Raw genomic sequence first — 21865 nt, 5'->3', positions numbered from 1 at the left:
TAATCATCCGGGGTCAAAAATCATCCTTAGTAATAACTGCCATTCATTAAAAGTACCACACTGCCTCACACTGCCAGGTGGCTTACATACATCACACATGTGTGTGGTCCTACTTTATCAGACTTTGCAGATGAAGAAGTTGGAATGTTCTCAAATTCAGGACTGGTAAGTGACAGAGGTGGGTTGGACTCTGGCTCTGAATTCCTCTAGAGCCCACACTGTGCCACTTCTCACAGCCTGAGGCTGACCTTGTGCCATTTAATTCATTTTTCTGCTCACTACTCCAAAGTGTATTTCAGGTGTTAAAAAGAAGGACTTCATAGACAAACATGGTTTTGGAAAAAATAGCCCCAGGAATAAGCAATAAAAATACCAAAATAAAAGTGAGGTATGAATGAAAAGATAGCACTCGGTGACAATATCATTATCTATGAAGGAAATGTCAGTAAACCTAAAAAGATCAGGGGCCCACAAAATCATTTAGTTCAGCTCCTTCCCTGTGGAAAGTAAATCCAATTAGAATTGAGGTAAGAGCCTATGTCTGGCCAGTGAAGACAAGGAAGAGATCAGTGTGTTTTCTCTGATTGCACACCACCCGTGCTGGGGCCACTCCTTGGCTGCAGCTTTCCCATCTCACATCACTTATGGGACTCGACCCATTCTCGGCAAGGTCTGTTGTAGGGAGACTAATCAAGAGTTTTTAAGGATGTGGCATTTCCCAGGAAGACTATCATAGAAGAGATAGGAATCAAGATGAAGACTGATGAATGAGGTCAGAGGAGACAAACACCACATAATAAGTGAAGTCACAGAGAGACTGGCCTGGTCTGCTCATACTTAGAAAGCCAAGGCAGGGCTGCCAGGCTGAGCATCCCCTCACTTATTTTCAGGGTTCACAGGGACTAAAAGCTTTGGTCTACACAGGGGAACTTAAGTTGAAAGAAAGAGGAAACCCACGGCCCTTTAGGAGTCAAGGTGAGGAACTTGAGTGAGGACTGAGGGCACACCCTTACCCTGACAAGAAAGGGCCCCAAGGAACCTGAACCCTGATGTCATTCCCAGAAGGGCACAGGTAGGAGTACCCCCCACATTGCATTCCCAGACTTTCCCTCTCCGATGCCTTAGAGAGTGCGGGCCTTGGTCTGAGGGGAGCATCCTTAGGTAAGCAAATGAAGGAGTCCCAAACTCTGCCAAGTCAAGGTGAGAGCCCTGAGTGAGGACATCAGGAACCCTCCACCCTTAGAACTCGGACAGGACCACACAGAACCCTGTCCTTCCTGGCATCCCTGGGATACCTGGGCAGTGTTGACATGATGTGACATATTCACTTCCTCCTATGATGTCACAAGAGGGTGAGGGATATGTTGTAAGGGGTATGGCCTAAGGCCAGCAGTGGTTTCCAGTTTTTCCAAGAGGCCAAGTGAATACCCTGAGGACTAGGGGAACTACACGCCCCATAACCATAGAATTAATTCCTTACTCTCAGCCTCAGAAGACCAAGGACAGGTATGGTCAGATGAGGAGATCCTCACTTCCTCCTAGGGGTCTCAGGGTGGTGCTGGTCTTAGTATAAGGCTGAAGTGTTAGGGAGGGAGGAGTTCTAGGCCATGACAGGGGTCAAAGCAAGCACTGAGGGATCATCTACCACTAAAGAGAAGTGATAAAGAATCTGGCACTGGCCCTGGTTACAGCCCTAGAAGACCCAGGGCAGGGCTATCAAATTTAAGCTACCCCAACACTTATTTATATCAAGTCTATGGGAGGTGAAATATTTAGTTTGAAGGCGCAGCCACCATTAAGTGAAAGGGGTGGGATTATCAGGCCCTATGTGGAGCCAAAGTAAGGACCCTTAATGAGGACTGAGGACCCCAAAGAGGCCAGGACAGAAAACTCCCCACTGAGCAGTCAGCACTGGGAGCACTTGAACAGGGATGATAAGTTGAGGACTCCCTTTAGTTCCTTCTCGTAGATCCCAGGGAGGTTTGTAATGTCATCCTCAAAACAGCAGCAGGAATGGGTCCCATGACCTGCTACCAGTTGAATAATGGTCTTGAATGGGAAATAAGAGACTCCTCAATGTAGAAGACTTCCAGCCCCTGCTGTCACCCCAGTATGCCTGAGGCAGGGGTGGCAGGATGCAGCCTAAAGATCACTTTAATTTCCTTCAACAGGTTTCCCAAAGGACAGGCTGATTAGGAGAACAGGAGCCTGTTGGGTCTGTAGAGCAGTGTCCTCGAGGAAAACTACAAATGTAGCCTTCCTTATAACCGAGGTGGTATCTCCCTGCTGAAGCTGCACACACTCTCTCAACCTTCCTTATCCAGTGGGCCCTTACCACCCTCCCTCCTACTCACACTCCTGACCCTTGTCCCTAAGCACAGTCACTATGCCTCGGGGTCAGAAGAGTAAGCTCCGCACCCGTGAGAAACGCCGCCAGGCCCGAGACGTCTCCCAGAGTCACAGGAGAGTTCAGGCCATTGCAGCAATAGAAGAGCCTCCCTCCTCCTCTTCTACTGTTTTGGAAGATGACCCCCAGAGCTCTTCAGCTACTGAGTCAAACAGCACTTCCCAGGGATCTTTGAAAGCCCCATCTACTATCACCACTTCTTTAAGTACTTTTGGCACAAGACCTGATAAAGATGATAACAGCCTAGATGACGAACATCCATCTTCCTCCAATGTCTCACCTTCTACTGAGGGCATATGCAGTGATACTCTAACTAGCAAGGTGAGTTTGTTGGAGCAGTTCCTTTTGTACAAGTATAAAATGAAGCAGCCCATTATGAAGGAAGACATGCTGAAGATGGTCCACCAAAACTACCACGACCAATTTGATGAGATTCTCAAGAAAGCCTCTGAGCGCATTGAGACTGTCTTTGCGGTAGATGTGAAGGAAGTCGACTCAACCAGTCACTGCTATGATCTTGTCAGCAAACTGAAGCTCCCCAACAATGGGAGGGTGCGTCCTGGCAGGGGGTTACCCAAGACCGGTCTCCTGATGACAATCCTGGGTGTGATTTTCATGAAGGGCAACTGTGCCGCCGAGGAAGACATCTGGAAATTCCTGAATATGATTCGAGTCTATGCTGGGAGGAAGCACTTCATCTACGGGGAGCCTAGGAAGCTCATTACCAAAGACTTAGTGAGGCTGAAGTACTTGGAGTACCGCCAGGTGCCCGACAGTGATCCTCCACGCTTTGAATTCCTCTGGGGCCCAAAAGCCCACGCTGAAACCAGCAAAATGAAAGTCTTGGAATTTTTGGCCAAGGTCAATGATACAGTTCCCAGTGCCTTCCCATCACAATATAAAGAAGCTTTGCAAGATGAGGAAGAGAGAGCCAGAGTTGCAGCCAGGCCTGGCATGACTGTTACTTCCAGGCATGTTCCATGGCCATGTCCAGCATCTACTCTCACCCCTGCTGAAATCCGAGACTTTTTAAAAACATCATCCATATAAGAAAATATGACATCACAATAGAGATTTTTGTGGAAATGGGAAAGAATCTCACAATAAAATTGTTGGGATGATGAAATGAAAAAAAATAATAAAAGATGATCAACCTTGATTTTTCTTAATCCTTTCAGCCTTTTGTTTTATAAAATTAAATGATTTATACCTCAATATGCTTAGCTTATTAAAGAACGAGTAGGTATTAAATCTTAACAAGTAGACCTCGTACTCGCTTTTTTATCTCCCAAACATCAACTGAGCATCTGCTCTTTGGAAGGCCCTGTGCTAGTAATGGGGGTGCTAAGATAAAGATCCAGCCTCTGCCCATACAGCTATAGAAGCTAGGAGCTGCAATCACATAAGGAAGGGGTGAGATACCCTCTATGACTTACAGGAAAGCAAAAAGAATGGGTGAGAGGAGAAGGCATTCCAGGTGAGAGCAGTGAAGTGTCAATTCCCTGAGGCAAGGCAGGTTAAGATTTGGGAAGCTGCAAGTCAATCTGTGCGGCCTAATTTTACGTTAAGCTACATGGCGGGCTAGAGAGAAAACCTTTGAATGGAAAACTGCACTGGGGTGTAAGGTGTAAAATTAAGGTCCAGTATTATGTGCTGCCTGAACATTTCATGAAACCAGCAGGGCCTCAAATTGCCTAACTGCAAGTTATCCTCTACACTCTGTACTTGCAGATAAGGTCCACTTTCAAACAACCATATTTATCAAGGGGACAAGGCACACACATCTCGCTTATTCCTAAGTATCGGGTTTCTGTTCCCTCCCCGCCTGTGGAATTATTCAAAACTGATTACATGCTGCAGTGGGAACTAGCAGTCACCTCACTTTCTTGATGCTATAAACCCTGCCTCCCACAGACCCTGCTTATTCACTTTGTTCCTGAGTGCAACTGCCAATTTGCTCTGTGGGACATGCAGTGTCCTCCTCCCCTGGCCTGTGAGTATAATGATTAGTAAGTGGCTATCTCATCTCTCCAGTGTCCATTGTTGTGTGTTTGGACACCACATATGCGTAGTGTGGAAACACCTTCCTCAACCCACAGAATAACCAGGAGGTCGTTAAAACATGCTTTTATGAATTACTTTTGGATTGCAGATAATCCAGAAATAAATTTCCTCCTGGGGCAGTGTATTGATTTGGTAGGGCTTCCATAACAAAATACCGCAGTCTGGGTGGCTTAAACAAAGAAAATTTATTTTCTCACAGTTCTGGAGGCTGAAAGTCCATGATCAGGGCTGGTTTCCTCTGAGGCCTCTTTCCTTGGCTGGCAGATGGCCGCCTTCTTTGGCTGTCCCTTTCTGTGCATGCATCCCTGGCCTCTCCCTTTGTGTCCTAATCTCTTCTGATAAGGACACCAGTCTGATTGGGTTTTGGCCAACCCTAAAGGCCTCATTTTAACTTAACCATCTCTTTAAAGACCTTATCTCCAACTACAGTTGCATTCTGAGGTACTGGGGATTATGCCTTCAATGTGAATTTTTGGAGGGACACAATTCATCCCCTTTCACACAGAAATCAAAGGTGCCTTTGCTCTTATCTCAATGCACGAGAATACAGTACACAGACAGGGGTTCTATGCACGTTATCTCTGGGGAGTTTCTGAGAAATAAGGGTGAACTGCCTTGGGGTGTGTGTAGGGGGGTCAGGAAACTCCCCCCTCTACCCATCTCAAGTTCTTGTTGTTGGAATAATAATAATACTGACACAAGACAGATTAACAGGAGAAAAAGAAACAAATTGTAATTCATGTGCATGAAGGTGTCACAGAAATGGGACCTAGGAAGCGGCCAGAGCAGGCAGCTTTTATAGTTGTCAGACAAAGAAACAATAAATTTGTGAGGAATCGACAGGACAAAGAAACTTAGGTTTCAAGTGCTAAATAAGTGAAGAGTCTACACAGACTTTGGGCTTGAGGTAGTAAATTGAAGAAGTATGGCGTTTTGTTTATAGAGGCTTCCCCGTCTGAATTCCCTATTCCTGGTGATAAGGGTGTCCTTCTACCTTCAGATGCAGTGAGTGCATTTTCACATGAGAGATTTATTTCCTGCTTTTAGGGAGACAGAAAGGAAGGTCAGAGTGCCCTGCTTACTTTGGCCATTTCTTAAGTAACCTTAATTCAAAATAATCAATATGCCATTGTGGTGTATTTTGGGGCAGCCAGCCCTGAGCCTCAACAGTTCCCTCCTCTGAAAGTTCCCTGGAAGTTTCACCTATTAAAAGCTGAGCTGGTCACTGTAGAGAGAGAATGTGTTAGTAGAGTCCTCCATTTCACGGAACCAGTTTCTTAGTTCTGAGAACAGGTCAGGTCAGTTAGTTGTATCTCATCTCAGGAGGCAGTGATACAGATGAGCTCCCACAGCTAGGTCTACAGTGCAAGTAATCAGGTATTTATTAAGGGGCATTTCTATGGAGACCAAAGAAAAACAAAGGTTAATGACTGGAGCAGATTATAAACCAGTTTCTGAGCCCAGGGGCAGTCAGTCAAGATTTCTAGATGTCAGGATGGAAGCATGTTTTGCAGTTTGAAATGTCTCTGATGTTGTCACTGGGTGTTCAGGTAAACTTTCTGGGTGTCTTATACAGCAATAGGCAGGAAGTCTATTTAAATACTAGCTGTTGTGGTGACTTCTCTCATGTTTATATCAAGTCATCTAGCTTTAGTTTGCAAGGCTTCAGGAAAAGGGCAGTTTTAGTTCTCATTGATTCAATTCAAAAGGGTGGGAGAAAATTGGAAACAGTTTAGAGAGTTGTAGCCAGATATTGGAGGAAACTAGAAAAATTCAAGATCCAGTCCAGTTTACAGGTAAAGAACAAAACTTCAAGGAAAATTAATAGCACTAGAATCTAATATCCACAAGTGTGTATTATAGTTTCCATTGAACCATAATATTTCCCTCTAAAGTCTCCTTCATTTCTACTAGATAGCCAAATTAGACTAATTTGTTTGCAAAATAAATCTAGATTCAATAAACCTGGCCTGATTATTTATGTTAAGTCCAGCAAGAATAGCAATTGGCCATATAGGCTCTTTTAAATCTGTTTTACTGTAACTTTTCAAAAGGAGTCTCTAGACTGTGAGTTCAAAATATGTAGATACTGATAGGCATGTGTAGAATAGATAAACAAGATTATACTGTATAGCACAGGGAAATATATACAAGATCTTGTGGTAGCTCACAGTGAAAAAAATGTGACAATGAATATATGTATGCTCATGTATAACTGAAAAATTGTGCTCTACACTGGAATTTGACACAACATTGTAAAATGACTATAACTCAATAAAAAAAAAAGTTAAAAAAATAAAGATAAGGTGCATATACCAAAAAAAAAAAAAAAAAAAAAAGCCTCTAGAATGAAATTTTAATAGCCTCTCAAGGCCAGGGAGCCATGCCAAAGATTTGTCATCAGACTTGCCTTTTTACCTATAGACTTGGGTGAAATTGTTTCTTCTTGAGGTCCTCAAAATATCCTGAAGTTCTTGCACCTGCCTGGAAGTGACCTTCCTTACCTGGTAAGGCTGCTGGGAACTCGGTCAGCAAGGTCCCAGGCTGGTTTTCCAAGGGTTTTATGGCTCCATAAAGTCAACCATAGTTCCTTCAAGCTGTCTGGTCTTATCTGAATCTACATGTGTCTCTGTCAAATAGGACATTCCAGTCAAAGCCTTGTTAATATAATCAATGTTTCCAATTGTGTCCTGTTGTAAGGAGAACAGATTCTTATTGAACTTACGCAAATAACTGTGTTGCCAAGAAAATAAGAATACTCCCTAAGAGTTTCTGAATTCTGGAGGGATCAGGTAGGGAGAAAAGGATAAATGTTTCAATTCTACTTACAAAGGTATATTTTATCAAATTGCTAGAAGTCTTTAAAAATTTCTTATATATGGAAAACAAAAGATTAAAATATTTTAGACAAAAAGTCATGAAAATTATAATCATATGCATCAATTTATTCATCCCATGTTATTAATTCTTATTCTGCTTGAGTTCAGTTTTTCCATTAGTTCTGTTGACCTTGCCTAATGATTAAGGGTGATAGTGATAATTTCAAGAAGTTTGCAAGGTTTTTGTTAAGGCTCATTTGATTTGCCCAGTGAAGTAGGTGCCTTAATCCCTGAATATTATGAAAGGTATACCCCAAGTGGCGAACACATTTTTTAACAGTTTATTTGCCACCGTGAGGGCATCAGCCTTATAATCTCCAACCAATCCAGAAAATATACACACAAAAACAAGAACATTTTGATAACTCATGCTAAGTGGGAATTGAATGAAGTTCAGTTGCAGGTGTTCAAAGGATCCAGAAAGAGGAGGTCTGAGGCCTCTGTGGACAAAAATTTTTTTATTTTTCCTTCCCAGGGTTATGAACCTGACAGGTAGACACTGCTGGTAGACTCTTTTCACAATTTTATAGAAATCTTCCTACAAATGTCTATTTACAATTTTTTTAATTGAAGTAAAGTTGATTTACAATGTTATGTTAGTTTCTGGTGTACAGCAAAGTAATTCAGTTATACATTTATATATACATATTCTTTTCCATTATAGGTTATTACAAGATGTTGAATGTAATTCCCTGTGCTATACAGTAGGACCTTGTTATTTACAAGTTGAATCACCTTAAGTGCACTATAGTGGGTTAAGAAATGCAAAAAAACAACAAAAAAATGGGGTTTGCAAAAGAGATGAAAAGAACCAAGGGGCTATCTTGGGTTTCTCACAGCCCCAAATGGTTTGTTTAATTTATAGCTATTGTTTAGCCATTTAATTTCTCCATTTTTTGAACAGACTGGTGCCATGTTATATGGACACCAGGATGGCAAATGTCTGGTGGTGATGGGTCAATTTTTTTTGCAGAAGCAAAATAGGTTTCATCCACATGTGCTCTCGTAGATCTTTACGGATCTTTGGTTGTTGCTGCCTGTGCATAAAAGTCAGCTATGGTGTTTCCCTGATACTTGCACTTAGTCCTTTTAGTGTGAGCTTCAATTTTGATGACAGACAACACTTTATGCCAGGACATATGAGACTTCCAGTAATTTCACATAATTTCTGGAACACTTATAACACATACATATACAGATACAACATAAAAAGGCTTAATGTTACTTCTTACTTGACAATGCTTCCATGTAATTTAATACAACAAATACTTTTAATTAGTTTAAAATCACTCTTTTTATAAGGAGAGAGATCAAATCTTTGAGATTTCAGGAGACCTCTGAAATATCTCATATCTCAAAATCAGTTCTACATGAAAAAGACTTCATTTATAGTTTGATTTGGGGGAAGTTTGTCAAAAATATCAAAAAAGGCTTTAAAACACTTAATCAAATAAATCATTGTGAAACAATGTTTAGTTACCAACTTAACCAAAATAACAGTTAAAGACTTCATAGGCAAATATAGATGGTTATATGGTTCTGAGCAAAATTTAGCTCTTTTAACATCCAGAGGACTAGGTTTGCTTAAGTAATCAAAGACCTGATAAAAATACGGCAAGACATTATATTTTTTTCCTTTTTGGGGGGCAGATTCCTTCAAGGTAAAGAAAAGCCTTTTTTAATCTCCCCTTATCAAGAGCAGATCAATAAACCAAAACAAAACAAAAACAAAAACAACTTTGTTCTTTTAACAAAGATAAAACCAAATCCCAAGTTTGTACTCGTTTACTTTTGATACTTAAACTCATTTACTTAAATTTGTTCCAAACCTATTCAGTCCTGACCATGCATAAAATTCTTTTCCAAAGATTCTTTTTTTTTAAACAAAACTGACAATTTTCTATGCCCATTTTCGTTTGTCCCTTATTTTCTTTCCCATTTAGAAATAACAAGCCTTATGACAAAATCACTTTCTTTTTCCTTAACAAAACCATCTCCATATCTTATAATTTTCCTTACTCAAAAGCACATCCCATTTCTATTATTATATGTTGTAGTTTTGATGACATATATTATAATTCTTAATCCTTTGAGATCTTAATTTTTTAGTGAAAAAAAGAAGTAAACAATTGTGATTTGTATTAACTTTTTGTGGCTTGGCAAACAAAAATACATTTTAATTTCTAGAAATATATGCTACTTTATAAAACAATCTTTCAATAAAGCATAAGATATATTTATTAAGCAACCCAAACATAGTGTCTGTAATAAGAGTCCAAAAGTATGCAAACTTAGACTTCTTTAGCAATTAATGTTTCAGTATTTTATCTTATTTGGAAATGATCTAGACATTCAGTAAATTCTCATCATTTAATTTAACTTTGAAAAACTCTAAGAATGTAAATTACCAAAGAATTTAGGAAACTGTTTAAATCATAAAACAATTATTGCTTAAAAATTCACCTAAAAACTCTTATCTCATTGACATCTATTTAATTATTTTGTTCTTTATAAACATGCTTAGATTACTTATGAAGATTTTTGAGTAATTAAAGCATTTAATCATTATCTTAAGGGTTTTTTGGTTTTGGTTTTTGGTTTTTTTGTTTTTGTTTTTGTTTTTTTTGCTGACAAACTTTGCAACAGAGACATTACCTCACTTGACTAGTAAACTCAGGTAGAACAAAAGATGTTTATCCATGATATATTTAATGCTAATTCTGAGTATATACCTGTATTAATTAAACCAACAAGCTTAAAATTAGCTTTTATTTACTAAAGATTATTCTAGATCATGTGAACTTGAAAACCATGTAGGTTAGTTTTTATTACATTTTTAAGAATTTTTACATAAGTGCTTGTTCGTTTAAGCCAATTAAAAAAAACCTTTTACAAATTAACATCATCCGGAGGTAGAAAGATATCATATTTACAGTGTAGACATATAGACAGACACAATCAGAGATCTCATAGTTTTCATTTTAAAACTTTAGTCATGAATCAGATACAGTCCAAAACTCACTAGTTTATAAGCAACAGTTGGAATTAATTAAGTGTACTCATTCAAATGGCTAAAGACATTTATTATTTGTGGAGAAGACTTTTAAGATCTGTATTTGCCCTTGAAAAGCAATTTTAAGGAGACTGTTCAGGCAAGGCAGTCTTTTCGCTGTTTGTGTTTAAAAAGGCCCCTTTTGGAACCCTCCTACATTGTTGATTGGAATGTAGTTTGGTGCAGCCATTATGGAAAATAGTATGGAGATTCCTCAAAAAACTAAAAATAGACTTACCATATGATCCAGCAATCTCACTCCTGGGCATATATCTGGAGGGAACTATAATTCGAAAAGACACCTGCACCCCAATGTTTATAGCAGCACTATTTACAATAGCCAAAACATGGAAACAACCTAAATGTCCACTGACAGATGACTGGATAAAGAAGTTGTGGTATATTTATACAATGGAATACTACTCAGCCATAAAAAAGAATAAATAAAATGCATTTGCAGCAACATAGATGGACCTAGAGATCATCATTCTAAGTGAAGTAAGCCAGAAAGAGAAAGAAAATACCATATGATATCACTCACATGTGGAATCTATAAAAAGAAAAAAAGAGGACACTAATGAATGCATCTACAAAACAGAAACAGACTTGCAGAAATAGTAAACAATCTCATGGTTACCAGGGGAAAGGGGGTGGGAAGGGATAAATTTGGTTGTTTGAGATTTGCAAATGTTAGCCACTATATATAAAAATAGATTTAAAAAAACCCAAATTTCTTCTGTATAGCTCAGGGAACTATATTCAATATCTTGTAATAACAGTTAATGAAAAAGAATATGAAAACAAATATCTGTATGTATATGCATGACTGGGACATTGTGCTATACACCAGAAATTGACACACCATAACTGACTATACTTCAATAATAAAAAAAAGGCCCCTTTCCCTGTTTTTCCCTGTTTGTTTTTGGTTCTACAGATTGAGCTAGTTCAAACTCAGTCTCAGGCCATGTGGGCTGTATTAACATTTGATAGACATGATAGGGTTTTTAACTTTAAGGGACAGAGAAAGTTGGAAGTTTTCTCCTAGGAGTTTTGGAGTATATTTGTCTATTATCATAGGTCTTCGGGTAATTATTAATTTTTTAAAAGTAAAGGACAATTTTAGTCCAATATCCTGATCTTTTACAGTATCTACGAACATTTAAAGAGGCATAGGTGAGGCCTTAGGACTGGTAAAGTTAGGTGGGCTTTGACTCACTTCTAGAGTTGTACTTTTGGTTTTATAGAGATTTACAAGACAAAGACAGTTGTTTCCTACTAGCCCTTGAATATTGGACTCCAGCTAATTTGTTCCCTGATTCCTGGGAAATTACTGAGGAGACAGGGTAATTTTTAAGAAGGAGAATTTACATCAGATTTTTATTTTTAGTTTAATTTCTTTAATCATAATAAGGAATTCCTTAATGCCAGTAGTTATATATTTTTTTCCTTTCAATTTGATCCTCCCTTAAGTACCAATATAACAGATATTTATGATGAGAGTTCTCAAAAAATTTTTTTCCTCTTAAATATAGCCAATTTAAAGAATCCATCATCTGGCAATTGGCAAGTAGGATCTTATATTAATTTCAAACAGCAACTCAAACCAATAAGCATTTTTAAAATTGCTTAACCAAAGATTCAAGAAACTTATCACAAGAGAGTATATAGCCCTCACCAAATCCAGAAAGTTCATTCTCAGAGTTAGCCTAAAAAAGTAAAAGCCCTTCATTGCTACAGGCTGTATGAACGGCGCAGTGAAAACAGTGTCTCCAGTGTCCCACAAAAATGTGGGGCACCTCTAGCCATAAACCCGCTAATTTATGATACCAGGCAGGTGCTACTGGAATATGACTTTTGCAGCACTAACAAGCAACAAATATTGAGACAACAAATGCCCCTCGTGGACCAAGACCCCTTATGACAAACTCCCCTGAGACCTGGCACAACCAGACAAAGAGAGTGCCTTCTGATGACTTCACGTCTTGAAACCCCAGTCTATTCGACTGGCCACCAGATGCACCCAGTAAATGCACCTTCCAGATAGGAGGGATCAGAGAGAATATTCTCACTGGACACAATGTCAAGCTCTCAAGACAAAGAAGAAGATGGGAGGAAAAACTTCATCTGGTTTTTACATAGAGGACCCACAGCAAAGTTTGTCTTAGTAGACGCAGGTCCGGTGTGAACCGTTAACTCACCGGTCAGTGAGGCTGGCTTGAACAGCAAACTTATAGGGCCTATGCCTGCTGTTCCGCCCTATGGTTCTTTCTCCTGACGACAAATGACGCAATAGAGAGAGACAAAGAAACACAGTGACCATGCCTGGGAGGAAAAGAATGCTCAAGTGTCCCTAAGTCCAAAGAACTATCTACACAAATATTTTCTCCTGCTAATCTAAACTGAGAGAGAAGAGAGAGATCAAGATCGAGAAGGGGACTCTCACTACTTCCCCTTCCGCAGACCTTGCAGGCAGAGATCTGGGAGGCTGACACGGTAAGAAATCTTACCTTCTGCCGGCTTGTATCAGATGTCCCACGATCCCTAAGTTGCAGCAGGGTGGGAAGCAGGGGGTCCCCGCCAGCCTCCGGGCTGGCTTGCCAACTGTCAGGGAGGAGGATATGTCCCCCTCTACCTTTCTTGAGTTCTTATGGTTGAACTGATAATAAAATTGACACAAGACAGATTAACAGGAGAAAAAGAAACAAATTGTAATTCATGCACATAAAGATTTCTTAGAAATGGGACCTAAGAAGCGGCCAGAGCAGGCAGCTTTTATATTTTTCAAAGAAACAATAAATTTGTGAGGAATCGACAGGACAAAGAAACTTAGGTTTCAAGTGCTCAATAAGTGAAGAGTCTACACAGACTTTGGGCTTGAGGTAGTAAACTGAAGAAGTATGGCGTTTTGTTTATAGAGGCTTCTCTGGCTGAATTCCCTATTCCTGGTGATAAGGGTGTCCTTCTACCTTCAGATGCAGTGAGTGCATTTTCACATGAGAGATTTATTTCCTGCTTTTAGGGAGACAGAAAGGAAGGTCAGAGTGCCCTGCTTACTTTGGCCATTTCTTAAGTAACCTTAATTCAAAATAATGAATATGCTATTTTGGCATATTTTAGGGCAGACTGCCTTGAGCCCCAACAGGTAAGATGCACAAGAGCCACTGTGCTGACAGTTTCTGCCTTGAACTGGTAGAGCCAGATTCTCATGCATTAAAATAGCATTTTAATTAGGTTATCTTCAGTGTAATTTGGTAAATTCTAAGAGAGCTAGATTTTGGTGGGTAAGGGACAAATGAAAATGGATGTGGTTTATATAGAAGGACAGTTGGAAAGGACAGAAAGAGTTGGTGCATGACAAAATTCTAGGAGCTTTGGGTTTGAGAGCATTGCATTTTCTCTAACATATGCTGGATTTAAGAAAACATTCTTACATAGGAGGGTGATATTGTCTAGGTAAAAATAATCACAACTGTCATTCATGAAACACCCAATATTTGCCAGTCATTTTGACAGATGCTTTATACACAGGACATACATTCCCACAGTCTTACAGGAGAGAGTTTATCAAATTCAGTTGGCAGATGAAGAACTTGCAATATTCTCATATTCAAAAGGTGGTATGTGACAGAGCTAGACTAGACTCCTGGTCTGAATTTGTCTAGGGCACACACTGTTCCACCACTCTCACCCTGAAGCTGACCTTGTGTATCTTTACTTACTTTTCTTCTCACTACTCCAAAAAATCTTAGCTGACTAAAAAAAACGTAAAAAAAAAAAAAAGGAAAAAAAAGGTACTAGATTGGAATACAGAGCCAGGGCAATAAGAATACCAAATACCAAAGTAAATGAGAGATATGAATAATGAAAGGAAGGATATAATATCTGATAACAATATGATCACCTACATATGCAGTGTCAATTAACCTTAAAAGATAGGGTCTCACAAAATTATCAGGCTCAGCCCATTTCCTATAGTATGTAAGTGTTGTAGAACAGAAGTTACATTAGAGGCCAAGTCTGGGTGGTAAAAAGAAGAAATAAACCAGGGTGCTTTTTGTTTTCTCTCTCACAGCTCACCTCCTATCTAAGACCTCTATCTTGCTCTTCAGCTTCTGCATCTCACAGCATTCCTGGGACACAGATCCATTCTCCGTAAGATTTACAGTATAGACAGTACTCAAGAGTTGGTCGGGATGTGGCATTTCCTTGGAAGCCTTTCATTAAAGAAACGTGAGCTGAGCTGAGGGCCCGGATGAATGACGGGACCTGAGGAGACCACCACCAGTCGTATAGCGAGTCATGCAGAGAATTCCCCTCGCCTGCTCTGAGACCTAGGCTGTCAGGCAGCTTTCTGCAAGGACGGTCTCAAGGAGGCGAGGACTTTGTTGTAAGGGCAGTGGCCGAGGGACGTACCCAAGGTCCTGAAAAGAGTGTAATTGAGAATTGTGTGTGGAACTGACGGTGCTCTCCACCCCAGAACAGAGGGGGCGCCAGAGATCAAGGCTCTGCCAGTGGTGAGGTGACAGCTGCTTCCTCCCAGAAGGCCTGAGGAAGGTGGGAGACTGTCTACGGCGGGCGGCTTCAGGCAAGAGAGGAGTTCCAGGCTCTAGCAGGAATCGAGGTGAGGGGACTGAATGAAGCGCCGGCACGCCGAAGAGGGCCTCTGCCTTCCCCGCAAAGCCCCGCCCCTGTTCTCGGTCCTGGGGGGCCGGGGGGGCCAAGCAGTCAGGTTGAGGGAGAGTTCCGCCGGGAAGTTCCTCAGGGAGGTGAGGGCCTTGGTGTAAGTGGGCGGCCCCAACTCAGCTGAGGAAGGAGAAGACCCCCAACAAGAGTCAGGGTGAGGAAAGTTCAGCAGGGAGTCCCAGTGGCGTCCTGCTTGCCGCTCTCAGAGGACCCAAGCATGGTGGTCGGGTGGATGTGAGCCTTCCTTTCCCACATGGTAGATCAGGAAGAGTAGGGCCTGGCCCTGAAGGAAATCAAGGATGGAACCCTGAGAGAGGTCTGAGGGGACCTTAACCCCAGAACAGTAAGGTGGCACAGAACTTGAAGTTTCTGTCAAGCCTGGGAAGCCCTTGCGTCCGGCGGGCTTCTGCAAGGAGGGGCTGAGGGATGTGAGGACGTTGGTTTGAGGGGAGCGGTCTCAAGTTAGCAGAAGAAAGCATCCCAGGCGTGGTCAGGAATCAAAATAAGGACCCCACGGGAGGACTGAGGGAATTCCCGTTCTGCTGGCAGCCGGGGGTGTCTGTGCACTGGTGACGTGATGACTGACACTCATTTTCTCCTGCAGTATCACAGGAAGGGTGGGGGGCGGCAGGGGAGAGCCGGAAAGAAGGCAGGATGGTGAAGGTAGTGGGGAGGCAGGCCAGGGAAGGAGGGGGAGGAGAGACTTGGTAGGGAGTGAGAGATTTTGTTCATAAGGGGTGGTTTATCCTCCACAGTAGGAGGATTTCCAGATCTTTCCAGGAGTTAACTTAAGGACCATGATGTCTGTGGGGATGTCCCCACAACTAGAGTACAAGGGAATCCAACCCCTATTCTCAGCCTTGGAGACCATGAGCAGGTGGGCCAACCCTCATAACCAACCCCACCGGCCCCTCGCCTCCCGCCCCCAAACCCCCCCACCCCCGCCTCCGGGAGTAGGGTCGGTGTGTCTCAGGAGGTGCTGGCAGGAAGAGAGAAGTCTCAGACTATGCCAGAGATTAAAGAAAAGATTAAGGGGACCACCAACCATTGAAATAGATAGCAAAAAATCTGGGCCACATTTGCATTTAGATATGAAGGCTCTGGTCAGGGTTATCAGGCTGAGGCTTACCCTCACTTATTTACATCAAATCTAAGAAAAGAACTTTAGTATGAGAGTGCAACCACCAATCAGCAGAGAGGAGGTGAATCAGGTATCACCTGGAGACTGGGTGAGTACCCTGAACGTGAACTGAGGACCCAAGCAGCCCATGAAGGAGAGAGCTCCACATGGCTCTCTGTTGGGTGCCCCATGACAGAGATGGGGCTAAGGAACCCCTTCACTTCCTCTTCTGGGGTCTCAGGGAGGTGCTGACTTTGGTTTGTGGTGTCAACTTCAAATCATCAGAAGAGAGGAGGCCTAGGACCTGCCAAGAGTTGACATGATGATCCTGACTATAAACTGAGAAGACCCTCACACCCCAGAACATAGGCTCCCCACTGGTAGCCTCTGCTGTTACCCGAGTATACCCCAGGCAGGGCTGGCAGGCTGCAGTCTAAGGTTCCCTCTAACATCCTCCACAGGGTTCTGAGGGGACAGGTTGACCAGAACAGACTCTGTGGGGTCCTAGAGCAGTGTGTCCTCAAGGAAACCTGCAGAGGCAGCCTTAGTTAAAGCCAAGGTGGAAGCTCCCTGCTGAAGGTGCTCAGCATCATATTCTCCTTCCTCCAGGTGTCCACATCTCCTGACCTCCTGTCTGTACTCCTTCCTGCTGTCCCTGATGATGCCTCAGAGTCATAAGACTAAGCACCATGCTGATGAGAAATGCCATCAGGCCCAAGATGAGACCCTGAGTTGTGAGGGTGCTCAGGCCACAGCAGTGGCAGAAGAGGAGTCCACTCCGTCCTCTCCTCAGTGTGGAGGCATTATCCAGAGTCTGCCGGCTGCTGGATCGTGTAGCATTTCTCAGGGGCCTCAAACCACTACTTCTGCAAGCATTTCTTCCACTAGATCTGATGACGATTCCAATGGCCAACCTGATGATAGGGCAATCGCCTTTGCAGCCCTACCCTACAGTGAGAGCTCAGGAAGTGATTTTTTAACCAGAAAGGCTGGGTTGTTGGAGCAGTTCCTTCTGTACAAGTATAAAATGAAGCAGCCCATTATGAAGGAAGACATGCTGAAGATGGTCCACCAAAACTACCACGACCGATTTGTTGAGATTCTCAAGAAAGCCTCTGAGCGCATTGAGATGGTCTTTGCAGTAGATGTGAAGGAAGTCGACTCAACCAGTCACTATGATCTTGTCAGCAAGCTGAAACTCCCCAACAATGGGAGGGTGCGTGCTGGCAGGGGGTTACCCAAGACCGGTCTCCTGATGAATCTCCTGGGTATGATCTTCATAAAGGGCAACTGTGCCGCCGAGGAAGACATCTGGAGATTCCTGAGTATGATGGGAGTCTATGCTGGGAGGAAGCACTTCATCTACGGGGAGCCCAGGAAGCTCATCACCAAAGACTTAGTGAGGCTGAAGTACCTGGAGTACCGCCAGGTGCCCGACAGTGATCCTCCACGCTTTGAATTCCTCTGGGGCCCAAAAGCCCACGCTGAAACCAGCAAAATGAAAGTCTTGGAATTTTTGGCCAAGGTCAATGATACAGTTCCCAGTGCCTTCCCATCTTATTATGAAGAAGCTTTGCGAGATGAGGAAGAGAGAGCCGAAGCCATGCACAGCCAGGGCTGACACTACTGCCAAAGTCACTGCGGCTTCCAGGGCCATGCCCAGCAGTATCTTCCCACCCTTACTGAAGTTTAAGGTTTTTTATCCCCCAGACAAGAAAATATAACATCATAATAGGAATTATATTCTTATTAATGTGAAAGAATCCTATAGTAAAATAGTTAGGATAAGGGAATAGAAAAAAAGTAAAATGTGATTCAATCTTCCTTGTTTTCCTTGTTCCTTTTAGTCTTTAGCTTATTCAAGAAAGTAAGACAAATTAAATCTTAAAAAATTAGACCTTGTGTTTACTGGCTCTTTTATTCACCACACAATGAGTATCTGCTGTTTGGAAGGCGGTGTGCTAGTACTGGGGGTGCTAAGATAAAGAACATCCAGCCTCTACTCATAGAATTTTAGAGCCTGTGAGTTTCACTCTCGGTAAGATACGGAAATACTCTATGACCTTTAGGTAAAGTAAAAAGAATGGGTGAGGAGGAGGGTGTTCCTTATGAGAGCAGTTAAACGTAAATTTCCTGAGCAAGGCAGTTTGGGACTTAAGGAAACTACAAGTCCTCGGTGGAATGTAATTTTCATTTACACTGTGTGGTGGGCTAGCTGAGGTCCTGGAAGTAGTAAGTAGAGGTCAGACCCTCCAACAGTATGCTCAAGAGTTGACAGAAAAAACCCTGTATTAGTCTGTTCAGGCTGCTGTAACAAAATGCCACAAACTGGGTGGCTTAAGCAACATACTTTATTTTTCATAGTTATGGAGGCTGGGAAGTCCACAGTCAGTGGGCCAGTGGATTCTGTTCCTCGTGAGAGCTCTTTTCCTGGCTTGCAGATAGCCACCTTCTCTCTGTCCTCACATGGCAGAGAGAGAGAGGGTTCTGGTCTCTCTTGCTCTTCTTCTAAGGACACTGACTGCATCATGGGTGCCCCATCATCATGACCTCCTCTAAACCTAATAAATTCCCTAAGACTTCACCTCCAAATACCATCACATGGGGTTGGTGGTGGTTAAGGCTTCAACATACCAATTTTGGAGGGACACAAACATTCAGTCTATAATGGAGAACTGCTGCTACAAGTTAACTTTGGGATTGTGGGTAAACCATAGAGAAATTTCCACCTGGGGCAGGAAAGAAAGTTGTCCTCTGCTCTTGTTCCAGTGCAGATGAACACAGTGTGCAACCTAGGTGTTCTATATACATCATCTCGAGGGACTTTCTGAGAAATAATGGTGACACTCCCTTAGGTGAGATGCCAAGAAGCCACTGTGCTGACACTCTTTGTCCCAAACTGCAAGAGCCAGAGCCTTCTCCATTAAAAAGGAAAATTTAAATTCATAAAATTTAATTAGGTTATCTAGAGTATAATTTGGCAAACTCTAAGTAAGGGGCAGCTTTTGTGCACGAGTGTAATGAATGTAAACACAGGTGGTTTGGATGGAAGGACCCCTGGAAGGGATGGAAGGTCTTGTATTTTGACACCAATCTAGGAGCTCGAGCTCCTTGTTGTCCAGCTGGGGACAATAACTCCACACCTGAATTAAATAACAGGCACTCTAATGGAGAAAATTAGCTTTACTAGCTAGGGAGAGTTTTGGGTTGATACAGTGTTCTTTATCTAAAAATACCACATATTCTCTGAAATTTCCTGGATTAAAAAAAATTCCAAGAGAGGTGAGTGGTATCATCTGGAATCAAAATAATAATATTAATAACTATTATTCTTTAAATATTGGGGGATATTTGCTAGTCCTCTTACCATGTAGTTTACATGTAGTACACTCCAACAGTCCTATATGATAGGGCTTACCAAACTCACTCAGCAAATGAAAAACACAATTTTCTCAAGTTCACAAGACTGGTTAGCAGCAGAGCTGGGAATAGACTCCTGGTCTGAATTTGTCTAGAGGCCACACTATTCCACCCCTCCCAGCCTGAAGCCAACCTGTCTCTTAATTCTTTTTTTTTTTTTTTTTTTTTGCACTATTCTAAAACGTGTCTCAGACAATAAAAATGCATTTGAAGCAAAAGTACTAAAAGCAGGCCTATTGAAGGAGAAAGTAAATATGAGAATAAATCAATATTTGAGGATTGTCCCTGGGTTTCATTTTCCTAGGATCCTACTGAGAGCTAACTCTGTCCAGGAGCTGGTATTTTGTCCAGCTCCAGCTCTTTCCACCATAACAGTGCCCATCCCCTGGGAGTTCCCCAGTGTGTCCTCCTTCCAACTCTGGAACCTGACCTGCTGACCAGCTTGTCTCTGTGGCCTCCTCTGAGGGCTGCACCCTGCTCTTAGTGGAGCAGACAGCCCATATCCCCTGCTCTCTCCGTGACTTCGAGCATCTCAACTCCCTGGAGGCCACTTTCTTCACCATGGATGTACATTGTCTTTATTTTCCTGTTTATGTGGTAATTTGGAGCTCTTCATGTCTCTCTCTTATCTCTCTATATCTCTGTCTGTCTGACTCTGTCTTTGTCCTTTTCTTATTTTTCAAATGTTCATTTTAGTAGATAGTTTAAATAGTTTCTGAGTATAAGTTTATGAATCATACTTGTTCATATATTTATTGCTGTGTATCAAGTTTGCAAGTAGGAGTTTTTATATTTTGTGAATCAAATTAGGAAACCTTTGCTCTTATTTTTGATCCAGAATAGGGTAACAGGCATTGGAATAAGTGTTACTTTGGAAATGTGAAATAACTCAGTAGTAAAACTATTGGGATCAAGAAATAGAGCAAAATAAAGTAAAAGATTGTCAATTTCTGTCTTCCTAATCTTCTTTAGTCTATTGTTCAGTAAAAATTAAATGACACATACTTGGATTTGTTTAGCTTACTTACAAATTTAGGAAACAATTAAATCTTAATAAATTAGATAATATGCTCACTGGTTCATTTCTTCCCTTAACATTAATTGGGCATCTGCTTTTTGGAATACTCTGTGTTACTGCTGATGATGCTAGGATTTTTGTGTCTAGGAGCAATAATCTCATAAAGAAGATGATAAGATATTATGGTAAACCAGAGGGACAATTAAAAAGAGTGAGGGCGTTGAGATACAGATAAATACAGTGAAATGGCAATTAAGTGCAAATGCTCCAAGCTAAGTCTGTTTGGGAAACTGCAATTTTTTCAGTGAGACTAAAATTTAAGTTTAGCTATGTTATGGGGAGTTAAATGGGAGTGGGGAATAAGGGTCAGCTCTTCACATGGGTGTCTCAGAGCTGAGAGACTTAAGTTTGAAGCAAAAAATGGCTTCTGAATTCTGCATAAACTAGAAACTTTCTATTGGCAGAGGTACTGTTGGTGCTCTGAGTCCTTTTCCATTACATTTGAACACAGTTTGCAAAGTAATTGTTTTACCTATATCTCATGTGCACACAAAACTCTGCACAATTTTTGATAAGTTATATTTTTACTTCATTTAGTTCAAAACATTTTTTAAAATTTCTCTCTAGATTTCTTCTTATACTCATGTGTTATTTAGAAGTGTTTTGTTTCTCCAAGTTTTGGGGATTTTCCAGATATCTTTCTATTAGTAATTTCTAATTTAATTCCATTATTGTCTGAGACAGAAATTGTATGACTTCTATTCTTTTAAATGTGTTAAGATATACTTTATGGACCAGAAAAATGGCCTATCTTGGTGAATGGTCCATGTGAGCTTGAGAAGAATGTGTATTTGCAGTTGGATGAAGTAGTCTATAGATGTCAATTATATCCAGTTGATTAATGATGTTGATGGGTTCAACTACGTCCTTACTGATTTCCTGCCTGCTGAATCTGTCCATTTCTGATGGAGGGGTGTAGACGTCTCCAACTATAATAGTGGATTCATCTATTTCTTCTTAAAGTTTTATCAAATTTTGCCTCACGCATTTTGATACTCTGTTGTTAGGCAAATACACATTAAGGATGTTATGCCTTCTTAGAGGTTAGACCCCCTGATCATTATGTAATGCCTTCTTTATCCCTGATAACTTTCCTTGCTCTGAAGTCTGTTTTGTGTGAAATTAATATAGCCACTTACACTTTATTTTGATTAATGTT

The 21865-nt window shown here is 41.4% G+C and overlaps 1 protein-coding gene across 1 annotated transcript; it reads left to right on the top strand.

Moving 5' to 3' along the window:
• Window positions 1-2386: 2386 nt before the first annotated feature.
• LOC105097719 (melanoma-associated antigen B3-like) lies at window positions 2387-17829 on the top strand. Its single transcript, XM_064483203.1, is given in 6 exon segments — window positions 2387-3332; window positions 3335-3378; window positions 7826-7842; window positions 16818-17544; window positions 17687-17707; window positions 17710-17829. Coding segments are annotated over 6 exon segments (1875 nt in total).
• The last annotated feature ends 4036 nt before the right edge of the window (window positions 17830-21865 follow it).

Source organism: Camelus dromedarius, chromosome X (assembly GCF_036321535.1).
Source record: "Camelus dromedarius isolate mCamDro1 chromosome X, mCamDro1.pat, whole genome shotgun sequence".
Classification (NCBI taxonomy): Eukaryota; Metazoa; Chordata; class Mammalia; order Artiodactyla; family Camelidae; genus Camelus; species Camelus dromedarius.
The sequence above is the reverse complement of the archived record's forward strand: the minus strand, read 5'-3'. Positions and strand labels throughout refer to the sequence as shown.